Consider the following 21,841-nt stretch of genomic DNA (forward strand, 5'->3'; position numbering starts at 1 on the left):
TCTCTGCACCACTTTACATTCTTGCAGTTGACGTTTTATGGACTTAAGTTCGGAACGAAGAATGAAAGTAACGTCCAAACAATTTTGAAAAGATGTAGATCTTATGCCTGAGAATGGCAACACGCACATTGCATTTTTTCTTTCAAAATATTCATTAAGTCTTTTGGTATCGCGTTTTTAAAATAGTATCGAATGAAGAAGCATAAATTAGACAAATTATGGCTATCACATAGATATAGGACGATGTGGTATGAGAGCCAATCAGACAACTCTCCATCCAAATAACAATTTATAAAAGTAAACCATTATAGGTTCACGGAGCCTTGGCTCACACCGAACAAGCTATAAAGGGCCCCAAAATTACTAGTGTAAAACCATTCAAATGGGAAAACCAATAGATGTTCACTTTGTTTCATCGTGGAAATAAATGTTGTTGGAACGAATTAATGCGGAAAAGTGAAATATGGATACAAATATATATTCATTAAGGATAGATAGTATATTGAATTATCATATTGCGCTTAAATGGGCTTTGATAATTTGAATTTTCGCTGAAATAGGTAAAAAATCTATCGTTAAAATGAGTTATACTTTGGCGCTTAAACGTCAGATTTTTATCGCCAAAATGTCCTATCAATGCGCTAAAATAACCTCCGCCGTGGACAACGAAGTAAATTATAATAAGCAATTTGAAGAATATTTATTTGTTGCTTAAAATAAAATTAAAAAATAATTGAAAATTTCCATCGTAAGCGCTCTCATGTGTTCATTTATTGACCAGACCCAGATTGTTTTTTATGAAACTTAAATCATACTAGGTTTATATCAACAATGTGTTGGACAAGATTGAAAATCAGTGCCGATGAATATTTTAAAAGAGTTATGCCTCTCGGACATATAATTTATATGGAGAATTGTGTTTTTTTTTATCACTCTCATATTTATAATTCTTGACAGAATTTTAAGAGACTTAAATCATATATCATATCATATATGTTTATGTTTGGAATAATTTGAAAACCAGTGCCGATCAATAAGGAGTAGGGCATTAGCCTAAGGCCCAGTTTTGGCCCAAGAAAATAAATTGTTTGACAACTATTTTAAATTTGTACTTTGTGTTTTGAAATGCATTGGGTCAAGAAATACAAATAACAACATAAAGATTTTTATTGAATGACGTCATAATCACGTCATAGTATGTACCATTTTTCTCTAAAATGATGAAACATTCAGAGTTTATCCAGTTTTTCATTATTATCTCCATTGTTAACATATCTTGCACAGCCAAGAAACAACAAAATAATTTAAGAGAAGCTTTATTATGACTATTGATATAATCTCACCAACTAAAAAGTTGTTTATTGGGTGCGCACATACTTTTCCAATCTAAATTATTATACTTAAAATTTAATGGAAAAACAAGGAAAATCGAGAAATTTTACAAACTATGCAAATTTGTCATGGTTTGTTAACATGGTAACTCTATCTTTGTTAAATTTGTTTTAATGTTCTAAATATCCTGTACCTTGGTCTTGTTTGGACAAAATTAATCTAAGAATATGTATGATAACTTTAAATTTTCAGTAATATTTGGGCCAAATAAGGGCCTTATTGCCCCTAGTCCTTTGTAAAAAAACGGTATGCCCCTTGGAAATAGTAATTATATGGAAAATGCCTTGTGACTAGCGCTATGAAACTTATATCATAGGTTTATATCAGTAATTTGTAAATTTTTAACGAGTTATGCCCCTTGGAAATATGAATTATTTGTTTTGCATTTGTTTTGAAGCCTTTAATTCTTTAAAAGGTATGAACAAAATGTTTAAGAGAACAAAAAAAAAAAAGGTTTATTTTTTTAGTTTTTGCCCTTGATCCTTGGATAGATGAAATATCATGTATAACGCAAAGGACATCGGAACTCTGTTCCTTTATTACTTTATGGTAGTGTTTCCCTTATATTTAAATACGTATTAGGTACAATACAAAGGTAACAAAGAAACAGGCCGGTAACAACCGTTGCTGGATAGTTTTTCTGCACGAGTAGTCAGGTCAAGGTCCGAGGCGATAGCCGAGGACCTTAACCTGACTACAAGTTCAGAAAAACTATACGGCAGGTTATTTCCGGCTTGTTGTTTTGTTACTTTTGTTTTTCATCTGACTTGTACGACGTTTCAAGAGAGTAATAGTACAATTTTCAAGACTGAACATTTGAGAAACCTAAATGGCCATAAAGCTATAGTAAGTTATAATAGTTTAAATACATTTTTTTCCATTTACCTGCAGCCGAGATTTTTTGAAGAAAAAAAAAATCAATAAACTCATAATTTGATAAAAAAATAAATAAAACTAGATTTGCCATTGCAAGCAATAGCGGATGGCACCCTTTCCCCATTGCCAGGCCAGCGGCAGCCATTTAAAATTTTTTTGCTGTTTCCATGGCAACGACGGCCATTTTGAAAATTCGAAACTCAAAAGTTAAGTCTACATAAGCTAGGCAAAATTTGTTATAAGTTTCATTAAATTTAAAGCATTTTGAAGTTTTTCACAATTTTGCTGTTCCCATGGTAACGGCGGCCATTTTGAATATTCCAAAGTCAAACCCCCGCTGCAATTTTTTTCCCTCCATAATCATATATACCATTTAATGTCTCTAGAGTAAATTTAACATTGATGTTCTGGAATGTTCTGTGAAAATTCAAAGTTTTGACCTTTTTGCATTGTTTTCATGGTAACTACAGATATTTTTGAAATTCCAACGCCAAATACCACATCTTTCAATGTTGCTAATCGTTACTGTGAAGTTTCATGAAGTTTGGAGCATTTTGATATTTTTGAAATTTTTAGTGTAGTTTCCATGGCAACATAGTAGGTCCTATGACAGCCAAAATTATCCAACACCTGTATATAGTGGGCACCTACATTGTATTAAAATATGATGATTCTGAGTGTGAGCATATTCAAACAGTTCACCAAAACAAAAAAAAGAAATTTTTCACATTTGTTTCGTTTCCATGGCAACGGCAGCCATCTTGATGATGCCATACCCCACTGCACTATTTAATGTGGTGGTCAACATTATGGTATAGTTCCATCAATATTGTTCAAGCCAATTCTGAGAAATAGAATGGACAAAAAAGTGTGGAAGAATAAATATAATAATTAAAAACCAATTGTTCAGAGAACAATTGAAGGTCTTTCCACCAGTTAATATCTATTTTGATATTAAAATATAAAAAATCAGTCTAAAATGTCAGTTCATATGGCTTTATGATGTATAGATATGAATTTAAAGCAAAGGTCAAAATCTAGAACGTCAAATTAACCTATGACCTTGACCTCAATTTCAAGGTCACAAAGTGAGGATTTCAAATCAAAAGACCCTAATGTCTAATATGTATGGTTAATATGCCAGCTTTAGCTGGCACTTATGGTAGAAGCATCGTTTTGGAATAAAGAACGATAACTCTCTCTACACGACCCATCTGAAAAGTTTCGTCACTCTCGTTAAATCTCGTACGATTGTTTTTTTAAATGGCGGCCGAATTTTACGTTTCAACGCGACCTTGAAAAAACGTGACAGATCGGAATAATTTTGATATTAAATACGACATGAATTTTTGTTTGTTTGCAAAAACAAGAATTCTGAAATTTTGGTTACTTGTGTAGCTTATTTAAATTTTATCGTACCACGGAAATTACCGAAGTTAGGACAACAACATCTGACGCCATGTTTCTTCTGCTTCAACATTTCATTATCAGTGAGGTCAAAACAAATTACCCAAATAATCACAGGTACTTCATTTAAAAGTCACAAAATCATAGATAACGATAATATATTTAGCGTAAAAGTTCCGTCCAGCCATGGGAACACAGAAAAAAATCTCTGTAAGCAATACATTTCGGATTTTTTTTTATAATGGCCATCCGGTCTGGCATGCGGGGGAAACTCCGGTGCACTGGTTGACCATGACTACTTATGTTCATCTGCCACATTATTCCCCACATCAAGGAACAGTGATAATTATACTGTTGAATGTGATCACGGTTATTCATGCAGTCAATGGCGAATCCAGCATTTTTCATAAGGGGGGCCCGCTGACGGGGTGCTCCAGTCATGCTTCAGTGATTCCCTATATAATCAACATTTTTTTCCCCAAGAAAAGGGGGACCGTCGCCCCTCTGGATCATATGGTAGCCCACAGACTAATTCAAAACTTAACAAAAGTTTAAAACATAAAAAAATATTAAAATAATTCACAATCTTCTAATTCTGTACTTAATTCCTTCAAATGGCAAACTCTCAACAAATCTTTTCATTGATTATGTCACACCTTATACAGTCCCAGGAGATGGAAACTGTTTAGTTTCCTCTCTCTAAGTTTAATCATAAAAAGAGACTTGAGTCTGAGTAGTACATTTAGAACTGACTACTGTATATATTGTATGCTCCCATATTGTCCAAAATTGGATTCTTTTTGTGAAGATGGAGTTATTATGATAACCCATGAGAATACCATGACTTTGATAGGTATATACAGGGCATGTTACTTGGAAGTATGTGGGCTACATCCTTTAAAATTCAAGCTGCAGCAGTCGCCTGCATATTTTATGCATCAGTTTAAACCTGATCAAAACATTTTCATTCTACCAAGTACTTTATCACTATATCACTATCAGGTTCACATGTCAACCTATTTAGCAATACACACTTATGGTTATATAACATCACAGTACCAAAATTGTACTAAGTAACCAACTTGCACCTATTCAGCAAAAAAAAAAACTGCAAAAATCTTGCAAGTTTTCTTTCACCTTGTGAAGTTATCTTATCTTTTTAAAATGAGCAAATTAAATTTGTTACCAGCATCCTTTTCTTCAAAAAATAATAGTTAAAGCATGGAATAATGTCAAATTGTTCGGAATATTTGAAGAAATAAAACAAAATCTCTGTTTTAAGGATTTGAAATTAACCATACATGTAATGATGTATGGAATTTGGGTACTGACCTCATTACAGTATCATGGATTATTTGGGTGTAATTTCAAACCCATTTTCAATGACTCTACATGGACTCAAAATTAAATTGGTGTAACTATATTGTAGACAAGGATAGTCTACAAAACAAGCACAGAATAAACTTTTGTCTAGTACATAAAAAAGTTGGTAAAAAAAATGACAATTTAGGTGCAATTTGGGTATGTTAGCAACTTCACAACAGAACTTCAAATTTATTTTCAAGACCAAAAAAAAAAAAAAAAAGTACAAACCTAAAGGCAATAAAATGCTTTGCCACGCCTGATACGACCACAGATGTATATTTAGCATATAAAAAACATTTTTTTTTATGTCAGTTGAAATCAAACATATTCTAATTTTGGATGCTTTAAACTTCAATATGAACTAATTTGAACCACATATTTCTATTCAGCAGAAGTCTGTAACTACATATCGCCTTAATTTCATATGATAGCAAGTCCTACAAAAATATTGAAAATGTGTACATTTAATTTTTTTCTAGCTTCTCTCATGTGAAAGCAGTACCTTTTTGGTCACTATTTATGTGTTGCGTTTAAATAAGAATTGTAACACTTTATAGTGACTGAACAGGTTAAACAAATACTTCTCAAGAAACCGAAAAAGAAGACAACTTGAAACAGCACCAGCCATGCCAGTATGTATGAATAAAAACTCAGATCAGAATAACATGGACAATATGTTAGTTCTATGTCCTTGTGATATTTTGTGAGGAGAGTTATCAATAATTCTGCAGATAATGCAATTTTTTTTTTTAATGAATATTATTCATGCATTTGGTTTATTTTGTTTCGAAAATCATCAAACTCTCTAAGGCCGGAGACTTCTTCTTTCTTGGTTGTATTTCTCAAGTGTTTTGTACATTTTCTGTTAAAATTTTCACACACTCATTGAAACATTTAAACAGGCTTCAGTGATATTGTTGGCTTTTTTCAAAACTACCTCTACCCTTTTTTATTTTCATCAAATTGGGAAATTTAAAATAAACCACAAATTTGACTGAAACTTCAATTTACAGACCACTCTTCAAGGGTCAACCCCTACTTTGAAATAAGACCCCTTTTTGTCAGTGATTATACATAAATAGACCCTCAAATCTGCACATATTGTCATTTTAGGTATGAAAAATGTTTGAATGAGCGTTTTTCAGTTTGTATTATTGCGCAATTACTACTGAAACTGCACTGTTTGGGAATAATTTTAAGCCATTTTTTTTCAAATTGGGATTCTTCTCCAGGGGGAAAAGCCTTTATTCTCCACTAATTTAAGGCAAACAATATCACTGGGCTAAACTAAATTTTTATTACTGAAAGTTTCAAACAATGAAAAGTGTTTCATTTACCAAATAACTCATGTGTTTCTGTGAGAAAAAAAAATCAATTTTTGGAATTAAGGGAAAGAAGATCCTTTTGCAGCGCACTGGCGCATGTCAATTGTGAATATATATATATACTTACCAAATATATTTTCTTTATCATGATACTCACATCAACATTATAAAGAAGTACATATCATAGGGAAAATGCACAAATTACAGATAAAATAGTTAAAACACCCTATTTTGAGTGCATCTCCTGCCAAATCAGTATTTGTTGCATCTATATATGCTAGATGAGTATAACCAATGGAAATAAGGTAATTTTTGGAAGAAAAACCCAAAATTTTGAAAAAAAAATAAAACACCCCCAATAATGCTGTACCATAACCCCAAAATCAATTCTAATCTTCCTTTTGTGTATTGAACCTTCTAGTAAAATTTCATAGAGACCCATTCACTTATACTCAAGTTATTGTCTGGAAACCAAATGTGTCTTCTTGAAAACAACTATGACATGATTAAGCATTACTCGAAAGCAAATTTTTGACATGCTTGTATTTCCCATTTCAATTCTCAATTTTATTTTGCTGTCATATAAAAACTTGAAAAGTAAGCTACATCATGTACATGTAACAAAAAAAATATATGCAAGAAATGACGTAAAACTGACTCTGAATTAGTACATGAAATTGATGTAGAACTTACAAACTGAAGATGATCAGAAATAATGTTTTTTTTTTATTTCAGTCAGATTTTTTCTACCGAAGCCCTTCAGCGCTATCAATTAAAATTATTTAGTCAAAATTTAACACTAGTATCAAGGTTCATCATAACAAATTGGCAAATACGGCCTTATTATCACCTAAAAAAAACTACTGTGTACAGACCTACATGTGCGGTTTGGGAAGTTTTTATGTTTTTAGATATATAAAAGTTAAATTTATTTTGCATATCTGAAAGATAAAATCATTTTTGGTGTAGATATCTGGATTCAAAATATTTTTTTTGGTCCTATGTTTGAACAGATTTTTTATTCATCAATTTGGGAATCAGAATATTTTTTTTTCAGGAAAAATACCATAACCCCACATGCCTTTTCAAGTTCAATGTTCGTTCCCTAAACATTTTCCATCTGAACTTATTATTTTCTTTTAAGACATAAACAATATGTTAATGTACCCTAGGACATTCGTTCTGAACATGCATGAAATATTTGCCACTGGACGTTAAACAACCAACAACCAATCAATATATAGGACATTGTCTTAGTATAAAGCTGGCATTTAAGGTAGCGCCTTCTTCATAAGTTATATCACCTTAAACATAATTTAAGATATGATAGGGGCTAAAACTCCCATTCATTGTTTACGCACCCTTTCAACTAAAATTATTTAGTTACCTCATGTCGCAACTAACAATTTATACAAAATAATTTGTCGATATCTTATAAGGTTAATGAAAATGAGTGAAAATAAGACAAATTCAAAAATTAGAATATGACCTTGACCTTTGACCTTGACCTAATTTTCATTTTTTGGACCAAGGACCTCAAATCTAAAGATCCTAGGTCTCTATCACTTATGGTGTTCCAGTTTAAAATACATTTCAAAATTTCAAATACAAAAAGGGAAATAACTCTCATATGGAGCGTTCATATTGCTTCGGTCGAAATTGGACAAATCATGCGAAGGATATAACGAGCAATTTTATAAAATAAATTTGCCGTAATCTTTTACGGTTGCGAAGGAGTTGTGATCACAAGGAAAACAGTGTTTGGGGAGATAACTCCTACAAAGAAAAGTATTTGGTTACGCAGGGTAAATTTCAAAAGCGCATAAACTGTTCGATATCATATACCAAATATCTAAGCGACATATTGCGAAACAAATGTTTATCACAAAAACAAAATTTGGCGGAAGAAAAAAAAAAAAAAATTAAAAACCAATTGTTCAGAAAACAATTGAAGGTCTTTCCATCAAAACAATGTATTTTGATATGAAAGTTGTGAAACTAAGTTTAAAATGTCATTTCAATCGTCAAATGATAGCTTCTAGTACGCTGATTCCAAAAATATTTGGTTTCCATACATTTTTTTTAAATAAGGGAGATAATTTGTTACTTCCGGTTTGAAAAATGTTACTTACGATTATATTTGAATATTTACTTGACACTGATTCCAAAAATATCTGGTTCTATATACTTTTATATTAATAAAGTACAAAAAATAGCTACTTCCGGTTTACAAAAGGTCACTTCCGGTTGTTTCTTTCAAGGTTAAATGGTTTGATACCTTTTTCCAAAAGTTTCATAGCTTTATCATGTATACATATAAAATAAAAGCAAAGGTCAAAATCTAGAACGTCAAATTAAGCTATGACCTTGAGATCAATTTCAAGGTCATGAACTAAGGACCTCAAATCAAAAGACCATAGGTCTTAATTATATTTGGTTAATGACTTATATCACCAAACACGTATTTTTAAATACAAGAGGGGAGAAAACTCCCTTTTACGTTCAACGTGCCCTTGCAATAAAAATTTATGTGTTACGACATGTCGCAACTAACAATTTAGTAAAAATAATTTGTTAATATCTTTACAGTCTTTGGATATAAGTGAAAATAAGCCAAATTCAAATATAAGAATAAGACCTTGACCTTTGACCTTGACCTAATTTTCATTTTTTTGGACCAAGGACCTCAAATCAAAAGATCCTAGGTCTCTATCACTTATGGTTTATAAGATAGAAATGCATATCACTTATATCAGATGCATAAGGGGAAATAACTCTCATATGGAGCGGTCATATTGCTTCGGTCAAAATAGGACAAATCATGCAAAGGATATAACGAGCAATTTTGTAAAATAAATTTGTCGTCATCTTTTACGGTTGCGAAGGAGTTGTGAGCACAAGGAAAACAGTGTTTGGGGAGATAACTCCTACAAAGAAAAGTATTCAGTTACGCAGGGTAAATTTCAAAAGCGCATAAACTGTTTGATATCATATACCAAATATCTAAGCGACATATTGCGAAACAAATGTTTATCAAAAGAACAAAATTTGGCGGAAGAAAAAAAAAAAAAAATTTAAAACCTCTTAACAATTGAAGGTCTTTCCATCAAAACAATGTATTTTGATATGAAAGTTGTGAAACTAAGTTTAAAATGTCATTTCAATCGTCAAGTGATAGCTTCAAGTACGCTGATTCCAAAAATATTTGGTTTCCATACATTTTTTTTAAATAAGGGAGATAATTTGTTACTTCCGGTTTGAAAAATGTTACTTACGATTATATTTGAATATTTACTTGACACTGATTCCAAAAATATCTGGTTCTATATACTTTTATATTAATAAAGTACAAAAAATAGCTACTTCCGGTTTACAAAAGGTCACTTCCGGTTGTTTCTTTCAAGGTTAAATGGTTTGATATCTTTTTCCAAAAGTTTCATAGCTTTATCATGTAAACATATAAAATAAAAGCAAAGGTCAAAATCTAGAACGTCAAATTAAGCTATGACCTTGAGATCAATTTCAAGGTCATGAACTAAGGACCTCAAATCAAAAGACCATAGGTCTTAATTATATTTGGTTAATGACTTATATCACCAAACACGTATTTTTAAATACAAGAGGGGAGAAAACTCCCTTTTACATTCAACATGCCCTTGCAATAAAAATTTATGTGTTACGACATGTCGCAACTAACAATTTAGTAAAAATAATTTGTTGATATCTATACAGTCTTTGGATATAAGTGAAAATAAGCCAAATTCAAATATAAGAATATGACCTTGACCTTTGACCTTGACCTAATTTTCATTTTTTTGGACCAAGGACCTCACATCAAAAGATCCTAGGTCTCTATCACTTATGGTTTATAAGATAGAAATGCATATCACTTATATCAGATGCATAAGGGGAAATAACTCTCATATCGAGCGGTCATATTGCTTCGGTCAAAATAGGACAAATCATGCAAAGGATATAACGAGCAATTTTGTAAAATAAATTTGTCGTCATCTTTTACGGTTGCGAAGGAGTTGTGAGCACAAGGAAAACAGTGTTTGGGGAGATAACTCCTACAAAGAAAAGTATTCAGTTACGCAGTGTAAATTTCAAAAGCGCATAAACTGTTCGATATCATATACCAAATATCAAAGCGACATATTGCGAAACAAATGTTTATCGCAAGAACAAAATTAGGCGGAAGAAAAAAAAAAAAAAATTAAAAACCAATTGTTCAGAGAACCATTGATGGTCTTTCCACCAGTAAGGATCTTTTTAATATGAAAATATTAAAATTCGGTTTTAAATGTCAATTTTAGCGTCAAATGACAGCTTATTGAACGCTGATTCCCAAAATGTATGGTTTCTATACAAAAAGATATAAATAAGGAGATCATTTTTCACTTCCGGTTTAAAAGATGTTACTTTCGGTAAGTTTTGATAGTTTATTTGACACTGACTCCAAAAATAGATGGTTCTATATACTTTTACATTAAATTAGTACAAAAAAATGGCTACTTCCGGTTTACAAAAGGTCACTTCCGGTTGGATTTTTCAAGGTCACATTGCTTGCAACCTTTTGCCAAAAGTCCCATGGCTTTATCATGTATATATAAGAGGAAAAAGCAAAGGTCAAAATCTAGAACGTTAAATTTACCTATGACCTTCAGCTCAATTTCAAGGTAATCAACCAAGGACCTCAAATCAAAAGACTCTACGCCTCTACTTTATATTGTTAATGAGTTATATTACCATACAACTAATATTAGATATAAAAGGGGGCAAAACTCGCATTAAATGTTACGTACCCTTTTACGTATTTACATGTTACGACATGTCGCAACTAACAATTGTGTGAAAATATTTTGTCGATATCTTGTATGATTTCTGAAAATAAGAGATAACAAGCCAAAATCAAAAATTTGAACATGACCTTGACCTTTGACCTTGACCTCATTTTCATACTTTTTGAGCAAGGGCCTCAAATCAAAAGACCCTAGGCCTCTATCACTTATGGTTTTCCAGTTACAAATTTATTTCACTTATTTCAATACAAAAGGGGAAATTACTCTCATATGGAGTCTTCGTAAAGCTTCGGTAAAAATAAAACGTAACATCCTGAGGATATAACGAGCAATTTGGAAAAATAAATTTGTCGCTTTCTTTTGCGGTTGCGGAGGAGATCTGATAACAAGAAAAACAGTGTTTGGGGAGATAACTCTTACAAAGAAAAGTGTTTGGTTAAACAGGGTGAGTTTCAAAAGCGTATAGACTGTATGATCTCATATACAAAAAAACTAAGCGACATCTTACACCGCAAGAAAAAAATTAGGCGGAAGAAAAAAAAAATAATCAGAACAAAATCAATAGGTCTTTCCACACGAAAGGTGGAAAGACCTAATAATCAGAAGAAAAACAATAGGTCTTTCCACAGAAAAGTGGAAAGACCTAATAATCAGAAGAAAAACAATAGGTCTTTCCACAGAAAAGTGGAAAGACCTAATAATAAGAAAAAAAGAAACGAACAATAACAATATGTCACCCCAACTCCGTTGAGGGTGCCATAACAAACTCCACTAAAAGATGTATGTTGTACACATTTGAGACTTTAAAAATGCAACTTCATAAACAGTAATATATTAAAGACAGATTTCAGTGGAGAGTAAGCTAACGTTCGAAATTGATGGGGGAACGGAAAGGAGGGATGGGTGGTGGTGGGGGATAAATTGATGTTTAATAAACAGGCTTGATCTTTATTTTGATGAAAAAATGTGGTATGCCATACCATCCCTTTTAAACAAAATTCGTAAAAATCGTACGTTTTCTGCCCAAATACATGAGTAATATTCAGTGGCGGAATGCGTAGAGAGATTCCAGGGGTTGGACCCCCTTTTTTTGGGACGATCAATGCATTTGAATGGGGGCATATAGTTGCCCCCCTTTTTGTCCTAGGTACGAAACCCCCTTTTTTTAATATGGTTGGATCCGCCCCTGATGTATATGAATTCAACTTCTAAATAAATTCAATAACAATATAAATGCATCAAAAGAACGGATTTCCGACTTCATTAGTAAATGAAATGTTTTGAAAAAATGGATTTTGTCTTGTTATTAGATATATTTAGGCATATACTTTGATTGTTTTTTTAAGTCATGCTCGTCTCTGCAAGTGTAGAACGGGAGTAAAGACGTACAACTTCTTAATCTATTTGGCCTTTTAAACATTTTTTTGATTCGAGCGTCACTTATGAGTCTTTTGTAGACGAAACGCGCGTCTGGCGTACATATAAAATTTTAATCCTGGTATCTATGATGAGTTATTTACTATATGATTCAATCGCAGCTTACCGTCCAAAATTTATCACTATTCGGACATGCATTACACGGACACTTTTTATTTATAGGATCAATCGTGTATTGGTGAGTTGATAGGGATTTTATCGTTTGATAAGATTTGATTTTTATTCACAAATTTCCTGTCTTTTTTTTATTGAAATATAATACTATTCATGTTTATATATTGAAGAAAATGCATTTATTGACCGATTATTTTGCTTCATAAAGGGAGGCGTTATGTTCTTTTCTGAGTATGAACATTATTTAGTTTTTAAACGCCATCACTCAAATATATGTATTGTTTTTGAAATTAGCACTGTTATACATACGGTATTCGGAAAATCAGAAATCATGCAGAACATTAATTTGTAATCTGCTTGACCACAGTAAGTTTTTTCTATGATCAAAATATCTTTTTTAGGAGCCCCCCCCCTTTTTTTTAAAGTTAAATTGCTAATCCCTTTGTGTACTGTTATGAATAGTATTTTACTGGATTTAAAAAAAATATATATTGATGCTAACGTTCATATTTTATTTTAAAAAGGACAGAAAATATGTCGGTGAACCGATATATTCAAATCTAATTGAAATATAAAGTGCCCATGAACTCACTGTTCATGCACGAGTGATTCTAGTCATAAAAAGTGTCCGTGTGACAACTACAAAGAGTCCGTGTATCATCTAAACAGAGTCCGTGTGGCACCTGTTAATGTACTGTTTTTCTATAGCTCTGCTGGGGGCAAAGTCGTACAAATGTAAGAGAAAAAAAACTGTGTTTACCATTACCATGGATGTCAAATACAATTAATGATGATCATGAACTCAAACTGATTAGCTTTAGTTTTTACATAATAGATTCAACTTCTTTTCAAGGTACGTTTGGACGTGCGTAACCCATGGGCACATTGTAATTTTAGTGAATGGGACTCTCTTAAATATCAAACAGCATTCCAATTGTTGCATCAACTGGTTAGATGCCTTCAGCTGAATATAATAGACGAATCTAGCGTACTGGCAGAATTGACAAAATGGGAAACAAATGGTAACGTATTTGAAAAAAATATAAGTTTTAGTTCTTTCATTTCAACTATTACTTCATTTATTTCGCTTGGCTGGGCGGGGTTTAACTGGTTCGCTTATTTAAGACCAGTACCTCTATAGACAAGTATTTCAGGATAAACTCATCAATAAAGTGTCTAGTTATTCGTCCGATACCATACACTCAATTTCATTTGTATATCTGTTTGGTGTCACTGATAGGTGACTAGAAATCAGTTATAATTATAACGGCCATCATACTTATCACGGACATCTTCAAATAGACTTTCCTCATGCTAATTAATCAATTGAAATAACATTGATAATAACTTAAAAAGATTTTGTTTAATATAAAAACAACTAGAATTGTAACGTCTTGTACAGCACATATCCATCCTTACAATTTAGATTTCTGAGTAAGATTAACTGGTTGTCCAAAGTGTAGATAAATCGCAAATTACATTTCAATGATTTTTAATCAATGCGCAGGCAAATGTATTCCTTCTTTGCGACTGATCTGCAAATAGATGTGTTCTTTCTATGTGACGTCATCAGGCATGGACGCCTTTTTTCATGCCGGCACAATAGAAAATTCAGAGGAAAACAAGAAAATTCTACGTCATAATCTGATTTTAACCAATGAAGAACTGAGATCAAACGAACCTTGATTAAATTTTGTTATACAATGGGTGCAGAAAGGGATAAATTGACGAAGAATTAGAGAAATTCACGTAAATAAATCGGATAAATTGTACTGAGAATAGCGGCGAAAACATATGTATTGCGCGAGGATTAGAATAGGAATTTTCTGCTATCATTGGTTATTTGCTTCGAAGGAAACTTGATCCGGTGGTTATGTTCCACAATGTTTTATCTCAATGTACCATTTGTGTTCCTTCTGAAATATTCAAAAGTAAAATAGCAAAAATGACAAACTCTAAGGAAAGTTGAATTTGGAAGGTCCCTTTAAAATTCAGCGTTTCTACGTAGACAAAAAAATCCCCCAGAACAGGCATATCTCGCATGCTATATATATGTTGTGTACAAGTTATCATTTTGTACAAATTATAATTTGTACAAAAATATTGTACACATTATAATTTGTATACAAACGGGCAAAAAATCTCTTATAACTTGTACAATAATTTATCATATGGATTTTTGTGAAAAAAGCATTGATACACATTATTGAATTGCTATAAAAGACCTCACAGTACATCTAAGTTACAAAATGCAAAAGTAGTTATTTATCATTCGTTTAAGCAGGTGATGTAGTGATTTATTGAATCGGGTATTGCACAACCTTTTTTGACTCTCAAATCGATGACGACCTGTTTTACAGGCAAATATTAACTGCTTCACATAACAAGCGTTGAAGCTCATGAACCGTTGCTGTGAATAAAAATGTGTATTTCACTGCCTCAGTTAGGCGTTTAGACAAACAAATATCCCAGACAGAAAGCGAGATTAAACTTTAATTTTTATAAGAAAACTAGTTGATGTTGTATTATAAAATCATCAGACCCAATGGCATTGAACCATTTATCTTTTCACAAACAAAATTGAAGTGGAATAAGTCATGTAAATCCAATCTTTTGATGTACCAATTACAAATATAAATCATCACTTGTTTAAAGAAATCTTTGATTGTTTCCTTGGACTTTTTGAAATAACGAATAAGTGGCAACAAATCTTTCGAGATCCTTTTCACGATCTTTCACGATCCATGATATCAAATTTTACAAATATATAAACGTTTTTGCAAAGTTTCTGAATTTAAAAAAAAAATCCAAATAGTGACAAGAACTAATTTTGCAATACTGTTGAATGATACTTTTCCTAAAATCAAACTGCCTTTTGTAGTTGTGTGAAAACGGTGTATTTTGTTAATAAGGTTTAATGTGTGGTCAGTAAATTACATTTCTATCCTGTGAATCAATGCATTTTTCACCAAAATTCATATTTAAAACTGTTGTACAAGTTATAAGTGAATTTTGGTCAAATTTTGTACAAATTGTAATTTGTACAGGCACTTTTTGTACAAATTATAATTTGTACAAAGGCAAAATACAAATTATAATTTGTACAATATTTTTGTACAAATTATAATTTGTACAAAATGATAACTTGTACACAACATATATATTATATATATTCATTTTTTAAATCAGGAATTCTGTCGTTTGTTGACTCTTTTATATTGATATATCATATAAAATAATCATTTAAATATTTCGACATAAACATTTTAGAAATATATAAGATATCTATGTTTTTTCCTTAGGATTTATGTTTCTGCAAGGCTATGGAGTCAATCAGCAAGTTGTAAAAGAAATCCGACAACAAACACGTGCATTGGCTGATTATGCGTTAAAAATGAAATCGGGTATGGACTCGATATTTGCACATGTGAATGATGCTATGTTCAAAATAAATGGCGAAATAATGTTATCTTGTAGTCGTTATATCAGTATTGAATGGAAACAAAATGAACAACAAACAGATATTTGTAACATAAATAAAGATGTTAGTGTTTTATATGATAGATCATTAGTCATTGAAAACGTTCAAACAGAAAATAGAATGAAGATAGAAGAAAATGTTTCCATAATGGCTGCAATTGATGAAAATGTCGACATATTGAAAAAAAGGAATGAATCTACGACAAAAAACGTGAGTAAGCTTGAAAACGAAAATAAAATAATGAAGGAAGATATATCTGACATCAAAACTGATATAACCGAAATAAAGGTTGACATTAAAGATTTCAGAAATTATTTGCCGATGTCTAAGCCTGTCGGAAAAACGCTTTTTTATCCACCAAATCGACCAGAAACATTTGTTGCTAGGGAAAAGGAGTTATGTAAACTTAAAGACAGTTTTATAGGTAAAAATAATGCAAACCATACTTTAGTCATATGCGGACTAGGTGGTTGCGGTAAGACAACGCTTGCAATCGAGTTTGCTTGGCGATCGCAAGAATTCTATCCAGCCGGTGTGTTTTGGATGTCAGCAGAGACACAAGAGATACATTAGAAGATTCCCTTACAACATTAGCCCTTGATGTTGTTTCGACTGGAAAAGACTTCAGGGAAACGTTTAAAAAAACCCTCAAATGGTTTTCTAATTTGAATGAAAGATGGCTTTTAGTAGTGGATAATATAGACGAGGAATATCTTTCTGACAATACGAAAGAATTATTGTTAGGAACTTGGAAACGGAAAACTTTTGGACATATTATAATTACTAGCCGACGTGAACCAAATGAAGTTGAAGAATCCATGGTTGTTAATAAAGAGGATTGCATTACTCTAAATGTATTTGAAATAGAAGAAGGGTTAGACTTTCTAAAGAGGAGAACAGGAATAAACTGCACTAATGATGACGATACAATAATGGCACCAGTAGAAGAGCTTGGGGGATTGCCATTAGCATTAGAACAAGCAGCTGCACATATAAAAAGCATTAAATGTACCTTTAGTGAGTACGTCAAAAAATTCAAAAAGAAACGTTTGAAATTATTGAAAGCAGCACCCTCTGTAAGGAAGATTAGCAGAGCTAGACAAGCGATAGCGACAACTTGGCAATTGAATATTGATTACATAACCAGGCAATCGGAAAATGAAGGCCTTGGTATGGCTGCTGCAACCGTAATGCAAATGGCGTCATTTTTGTTTGCAGATGATATTCCAAAAGAACTTATAAATGTAGGAAGTCCTCTTGTAGAAGATAGTAATTTGGTTGAAGTTCTTGAAGATGAAATGGGATGCAAACAGGTCATTGAAATTTTAACAAGATTCTCATTGTTTCAGCGAGTACATGATACGTCTCTGTCGGTTCATAGGTTAGTTCAAGAGGTCATTAGAGATAATATGCACCTCAAACAGCGTTGTTTGATTCTTCAACACGCTATGCGTATGGTGAATAAAGCGTTAGACTCTAGTCAATCTCCTGTGGATGTTCTTTACAAAAATGCCGTAGAAAAGGACGAGGAAAGGAGAACACTCGTTAAATGGAGTAGGTTTGCAGCAAATGCAAATTCAATAAAAATGTATATTTTCAATCATAAGAAAGACGAGATTTCAGAGGAAGAACTTTGCTTTAACAAGGAAGTTTTGAAGATATTACAGACAACAGCGTTATATCACAGCATTCATCAACGACAAGCTATAGCTCTTGCAGACCAGGCACAAATGATTCGGATAATGACAACTGTTGACGTTGATACAAAATGTTACAATGACCTTACAAGTATGAAGATACCACTCCTCCAAAGAGACAGAGAGAAAATTTTAAACTGCTTAGTATCTGTTGTACCTGTAAAAGAAATCCGTAACATTACAACAGTCATCACATCTAGAGCTGATACCTATAGAATATTTGGAAATGAAGCATTCAAAGAGAAAAGGTATCATGATGCTATACGATATTACACTGAAGGCATGAGGTCATGCCCTACAAAACATATTGATAAAAGATTATTCTCGAACAGAAGTTTAGCTTATATTCGCATTAGAGACTTTGTTCATGCCTTTTCTGATGCAAATATGTGTATTGAAACTGCCCCTGAAAATTGGAAAGGATATTGTTGGAAAGCCTATGCAATTTCGGGATTGGTTGAAGATGAATCGTTTCCTCCCACCATGGGATCCATGGGATTAGCTTCAGCTTGTATTGCATCTTATCAACATCCACCTTGTCTCCTGAAATACAAGATGAAACAATCTTATCCAATAATAAATTGCAAAATAGTTGAAAGGCCAGAGTGTTTACGGCAAGCCATCATGTCGTTAACAGACAGGCCATTTACTACGCTGTTGTTGCGTAAGGGACGATATACATTCAACGAACCACTCGTTACAACAAAAAGTATCCAGGTCATTGGTTTAGAAGATGGCGTAGATATTGACACAGGTCCAGGTTTAGAAATTTCTCGTTTTCTCAAAGATGCTTATTCAGTTAATACTGAACCTGAATACAAGATAAGGACACACTTTGAAAAAGTTAATTTTGTTTCAGGAAATCAAATTACGGTTCATGATAATTCTATTGCAACGTTTTACAACTGTAAATTTTCTAATGGGAAAAAAGGATGTGATGCTTTTCCAAAATGCACAGGCAATATAGGATGTATCGATCCAGTACAATGTAGGCAGGCTTACCATGAAGGTCTGTTGGGTGTTGAAACTATTCATGTTGGTCAAATCGGTTTCCCTGGAATAGGTGTATACAATGGGGGATTTGCGTATCTAGACGCATGTTTACTTGATAGGTGTGGAGGTGGTGGTGTTTTGTCAGAAGGAAAAGGTTCTCTCATGGAAATCAAAAACTGTACCGTGCAGAATATGAGACAAATGGGAATCGAAGCTAGAAATGAAGGAGCAGTTAGAATAAGCAAAAATACCATATTAGGAAATCAGACCCATGGTATTGTTATTGGACCTAATGGTTATGGTTTTATTATAGAAAACATAATTCAGGGAAATGGAGCAGAAGGTATATGGTGTGGAGGAGTATTACATTCTCATGAATCGGCAAAGATGAATGAAACTGGTGCTTCAAGAGCTGTTCTTATTGATAACGATATAGGACAAAATGGTCTTTCTGGCATATCATGTGACGGTTGTTTCGTCGAAATCAAGGGAAATAGAATTTTTTCAAATCACTATTGGGGCATGATGGTGAAGTCGCGATCTTCTGCTTATATTCTTAATAATGAAATTTTTGATAACAGATATGGTGGAATAAGAATAGGCCTCAACTATACTGCTTCAGTTATAATTGATGGGAACACAATAAGAGATCACACTGGCCCTGGTGTTTATACAGTGAATTCAATGGAAAGAGTTTGTGATAAAATGGAGACAAATTTGTCTGATTGGTTTGTTGGGAACGGTGAAATTATGGGATATTCAAGACCACCCGTAATAACCAGCACAAATGTATTCAGAAACAACGATAAAGGAACACAACATCCAACTGAAGTCGTACGTTTAATCGAAGCCTGCAATTTTTGCCGCCATGTATCACAAAATTTAAAATCATGTTCCAAATGTAAAAAAGCAACATATTGTTCAAAGGATTGTCAATCAAAACATTGGTTACGACATAAACATATGTGTAAACTTTTGAATATTTCATATGTAGTCGAAGTTCCCATGTCAGAAATAGAACCACATAATTTTGGAGCACCGCCGAGAATTGATAAGCAGAATATGTTTAACTTAAGATTTTTTAACTCTAAAGTTAAAGGAATAAGGGAAGGAACACCCCCAGACAGAAGAAGTTGCAAGCGTTTTATAGTAAAGATTCAATCTGGAAAGGAATATGAATTTTTCAACCCAAACGGAAAACTAGTTGTATATGATCAAACTGTTAATCTGGACATTCAATTTTCTAATCCAACTCTGTATCATCTTTGCAGAGAATGTGGAGTACTTGCCGGTGAGAAATTTACCACGAAAAAAATATTTTGTTGGGCTTCATTCAAAAATAATGGAAAAACCCTTTGTTTCCATATAGACAACCTGCCTCCATTTCAAACGTGGTGACGAACTCAATGAAATAGAAATGCATCCAAAGAAGTTATATAATTTATGTTGTTGTTGAAGATAGTAATTGTTAACATGCATATAAAACAGTTAATGCTTACAAATTTAACTTTAACAGTTGTTTTATTTACTGTAAACCATATATAACAAAACAAAGCCACAGTGTTGCACATCTACTTGTATTTAACTGAAAGAATTAAAAAAAAAGCATTTGTTTTCTCATGAAGTATCTAACTATTTAGATTTTAGAGATCATTAATTAATTTGCATGTTCTAATAAAACTTATCGTTGTTGTTCAAATGCTGGACATTACATAAGAAATGAATTTCATTTGCAATTGAATTAAAAGAACTGTTGTATTTTTGTCAATTAATTTATCATGACCATCAATTATTTATGTTTGACAACTAATTATTTTTCTGTTTTAAATTCTTTTTTGTTCATTTTTTTAAACATTACAATGCCGTTAGTTTTCTTGTTTCGGGGACTTGTATAGCTGACTACGCGGTATGGAATTTGCTCATTGTAGAAGAATGTAAGGTGACCTATAGTGGTTAATTTCTGTGTCATTTGGTCTCTTGTGAAGAGTCGTCTCATATATAATCATGTTTTTGATAATTCGTGTCAAGTCAACGGCGTTTCTGTGACAAAACAATACATACATGTATATTCACGAATGAGGTATATCATGTATATTTCTAAGATTGCAAATATAGGTTGCATTTCGAAAAAACAGACAATGAAATTTCCTGTAGGAACTGCATGAACTCCCTTTGAAGCTAAAACTGTACCAATTTTATAATGAAGTCTCTTAAAAAAATATCCTAGAATGGAAAGTTGATGTTAACTTCTATGTAATTCAAAGATCGAAACATAGGGCTGAGCGGCATATTTTCAACATTTATATGCCCCCAAACTTGTTAGAGGTAAACATTAAGTTGAAATCTGTACTACAGTGTACCTCTAGAATCACCTTTTTCCTACTACAGAATTAAATTCATACCGCAACATTATGTTTTCATTCGGGTAAAATTCCCAAGTTTTGTCTCTATGAGACAAAACATAGAGAATGTAACCAATATAAAAACATAATGTCCTGGAAAAGAAAGTTTACCTAATTGAAAAATAACGGACGTGCATTAATCAATACATTGTCGTTTTATTGTTTACATTTGCATTTCCTTCATATTCTGATTTATATTATTAATGATGGTGTCGGTTGTTCTATAAAAGGTGAAGCCAATTCGTATGCAGATAATAGTTGTACAAATATTCGTAGAACGTCACATCTTGAAAAAAATCAATATGAGAATAAACACCGAGTTGCACAATGACTGCGCTTGTTTGATTCTATTTTATGCCGTCTGACAAGCCAACATTGACTAGATGAAAGCTGTAAACAGAAATGGTTTGCATATACAGGTTGCAGCATGTTCCGAATATGTTGTCTTGGTATTGCACCTACTGCACAACGTCCGTTTCGTAAATCAGACTTGGTATTGACAGTAACGTTACACCTTGACAACGACTTGTGTAAATCCCTGACCTGACAG

General features: G+C 32.5%; 1 protein-coding gene across 1 annotated transcript in view; it reads left to right on the forward strand.

Annotated features, from left to right (window-relative positions):
- LOC143048448 (uncharacterized) overlaps positions 1 to 20,767 on the forward strand; it is a 37,402-nt gene extending 16,635 nt beyond the window's left edge. Inside the window, exons 2-3 of the mRNA XM_076222134.1 lie at positions 13,572 to 13,740; positions 16,021 to 20,767. Coding sequence (XP_076078249.1) covers positions 13,572 to 13,740; positions 16,021 to 16,772 — 921 coding nt within the window. The 3' untranslated portion in view covers positions 16,773 to 20,767. The remainder of the gene's footprint in view (positions 1 to 13,571; positions 13,741 to 16,020) is intronic.
- Positions 20,768 to 21,841: the final 1,074 nt, after the last annotated feature.

This window comes from Mytilus galloprovincialis, chromosome 10, assembly GCF_965363235.1.
Source record: "Mytilus galloprovincialis chromosome 10, xbMytGall1.hap1.1, whole genome shotgun sequence".
In the NCBI taxonomy this organism is placed as follows: domain Eukaryota; kingdom Metazoa; phylum Mollusca; class Bivalvia; order Mytilida; family Mytilidae; genus Mytilus; species Mytilus galloprovincialis.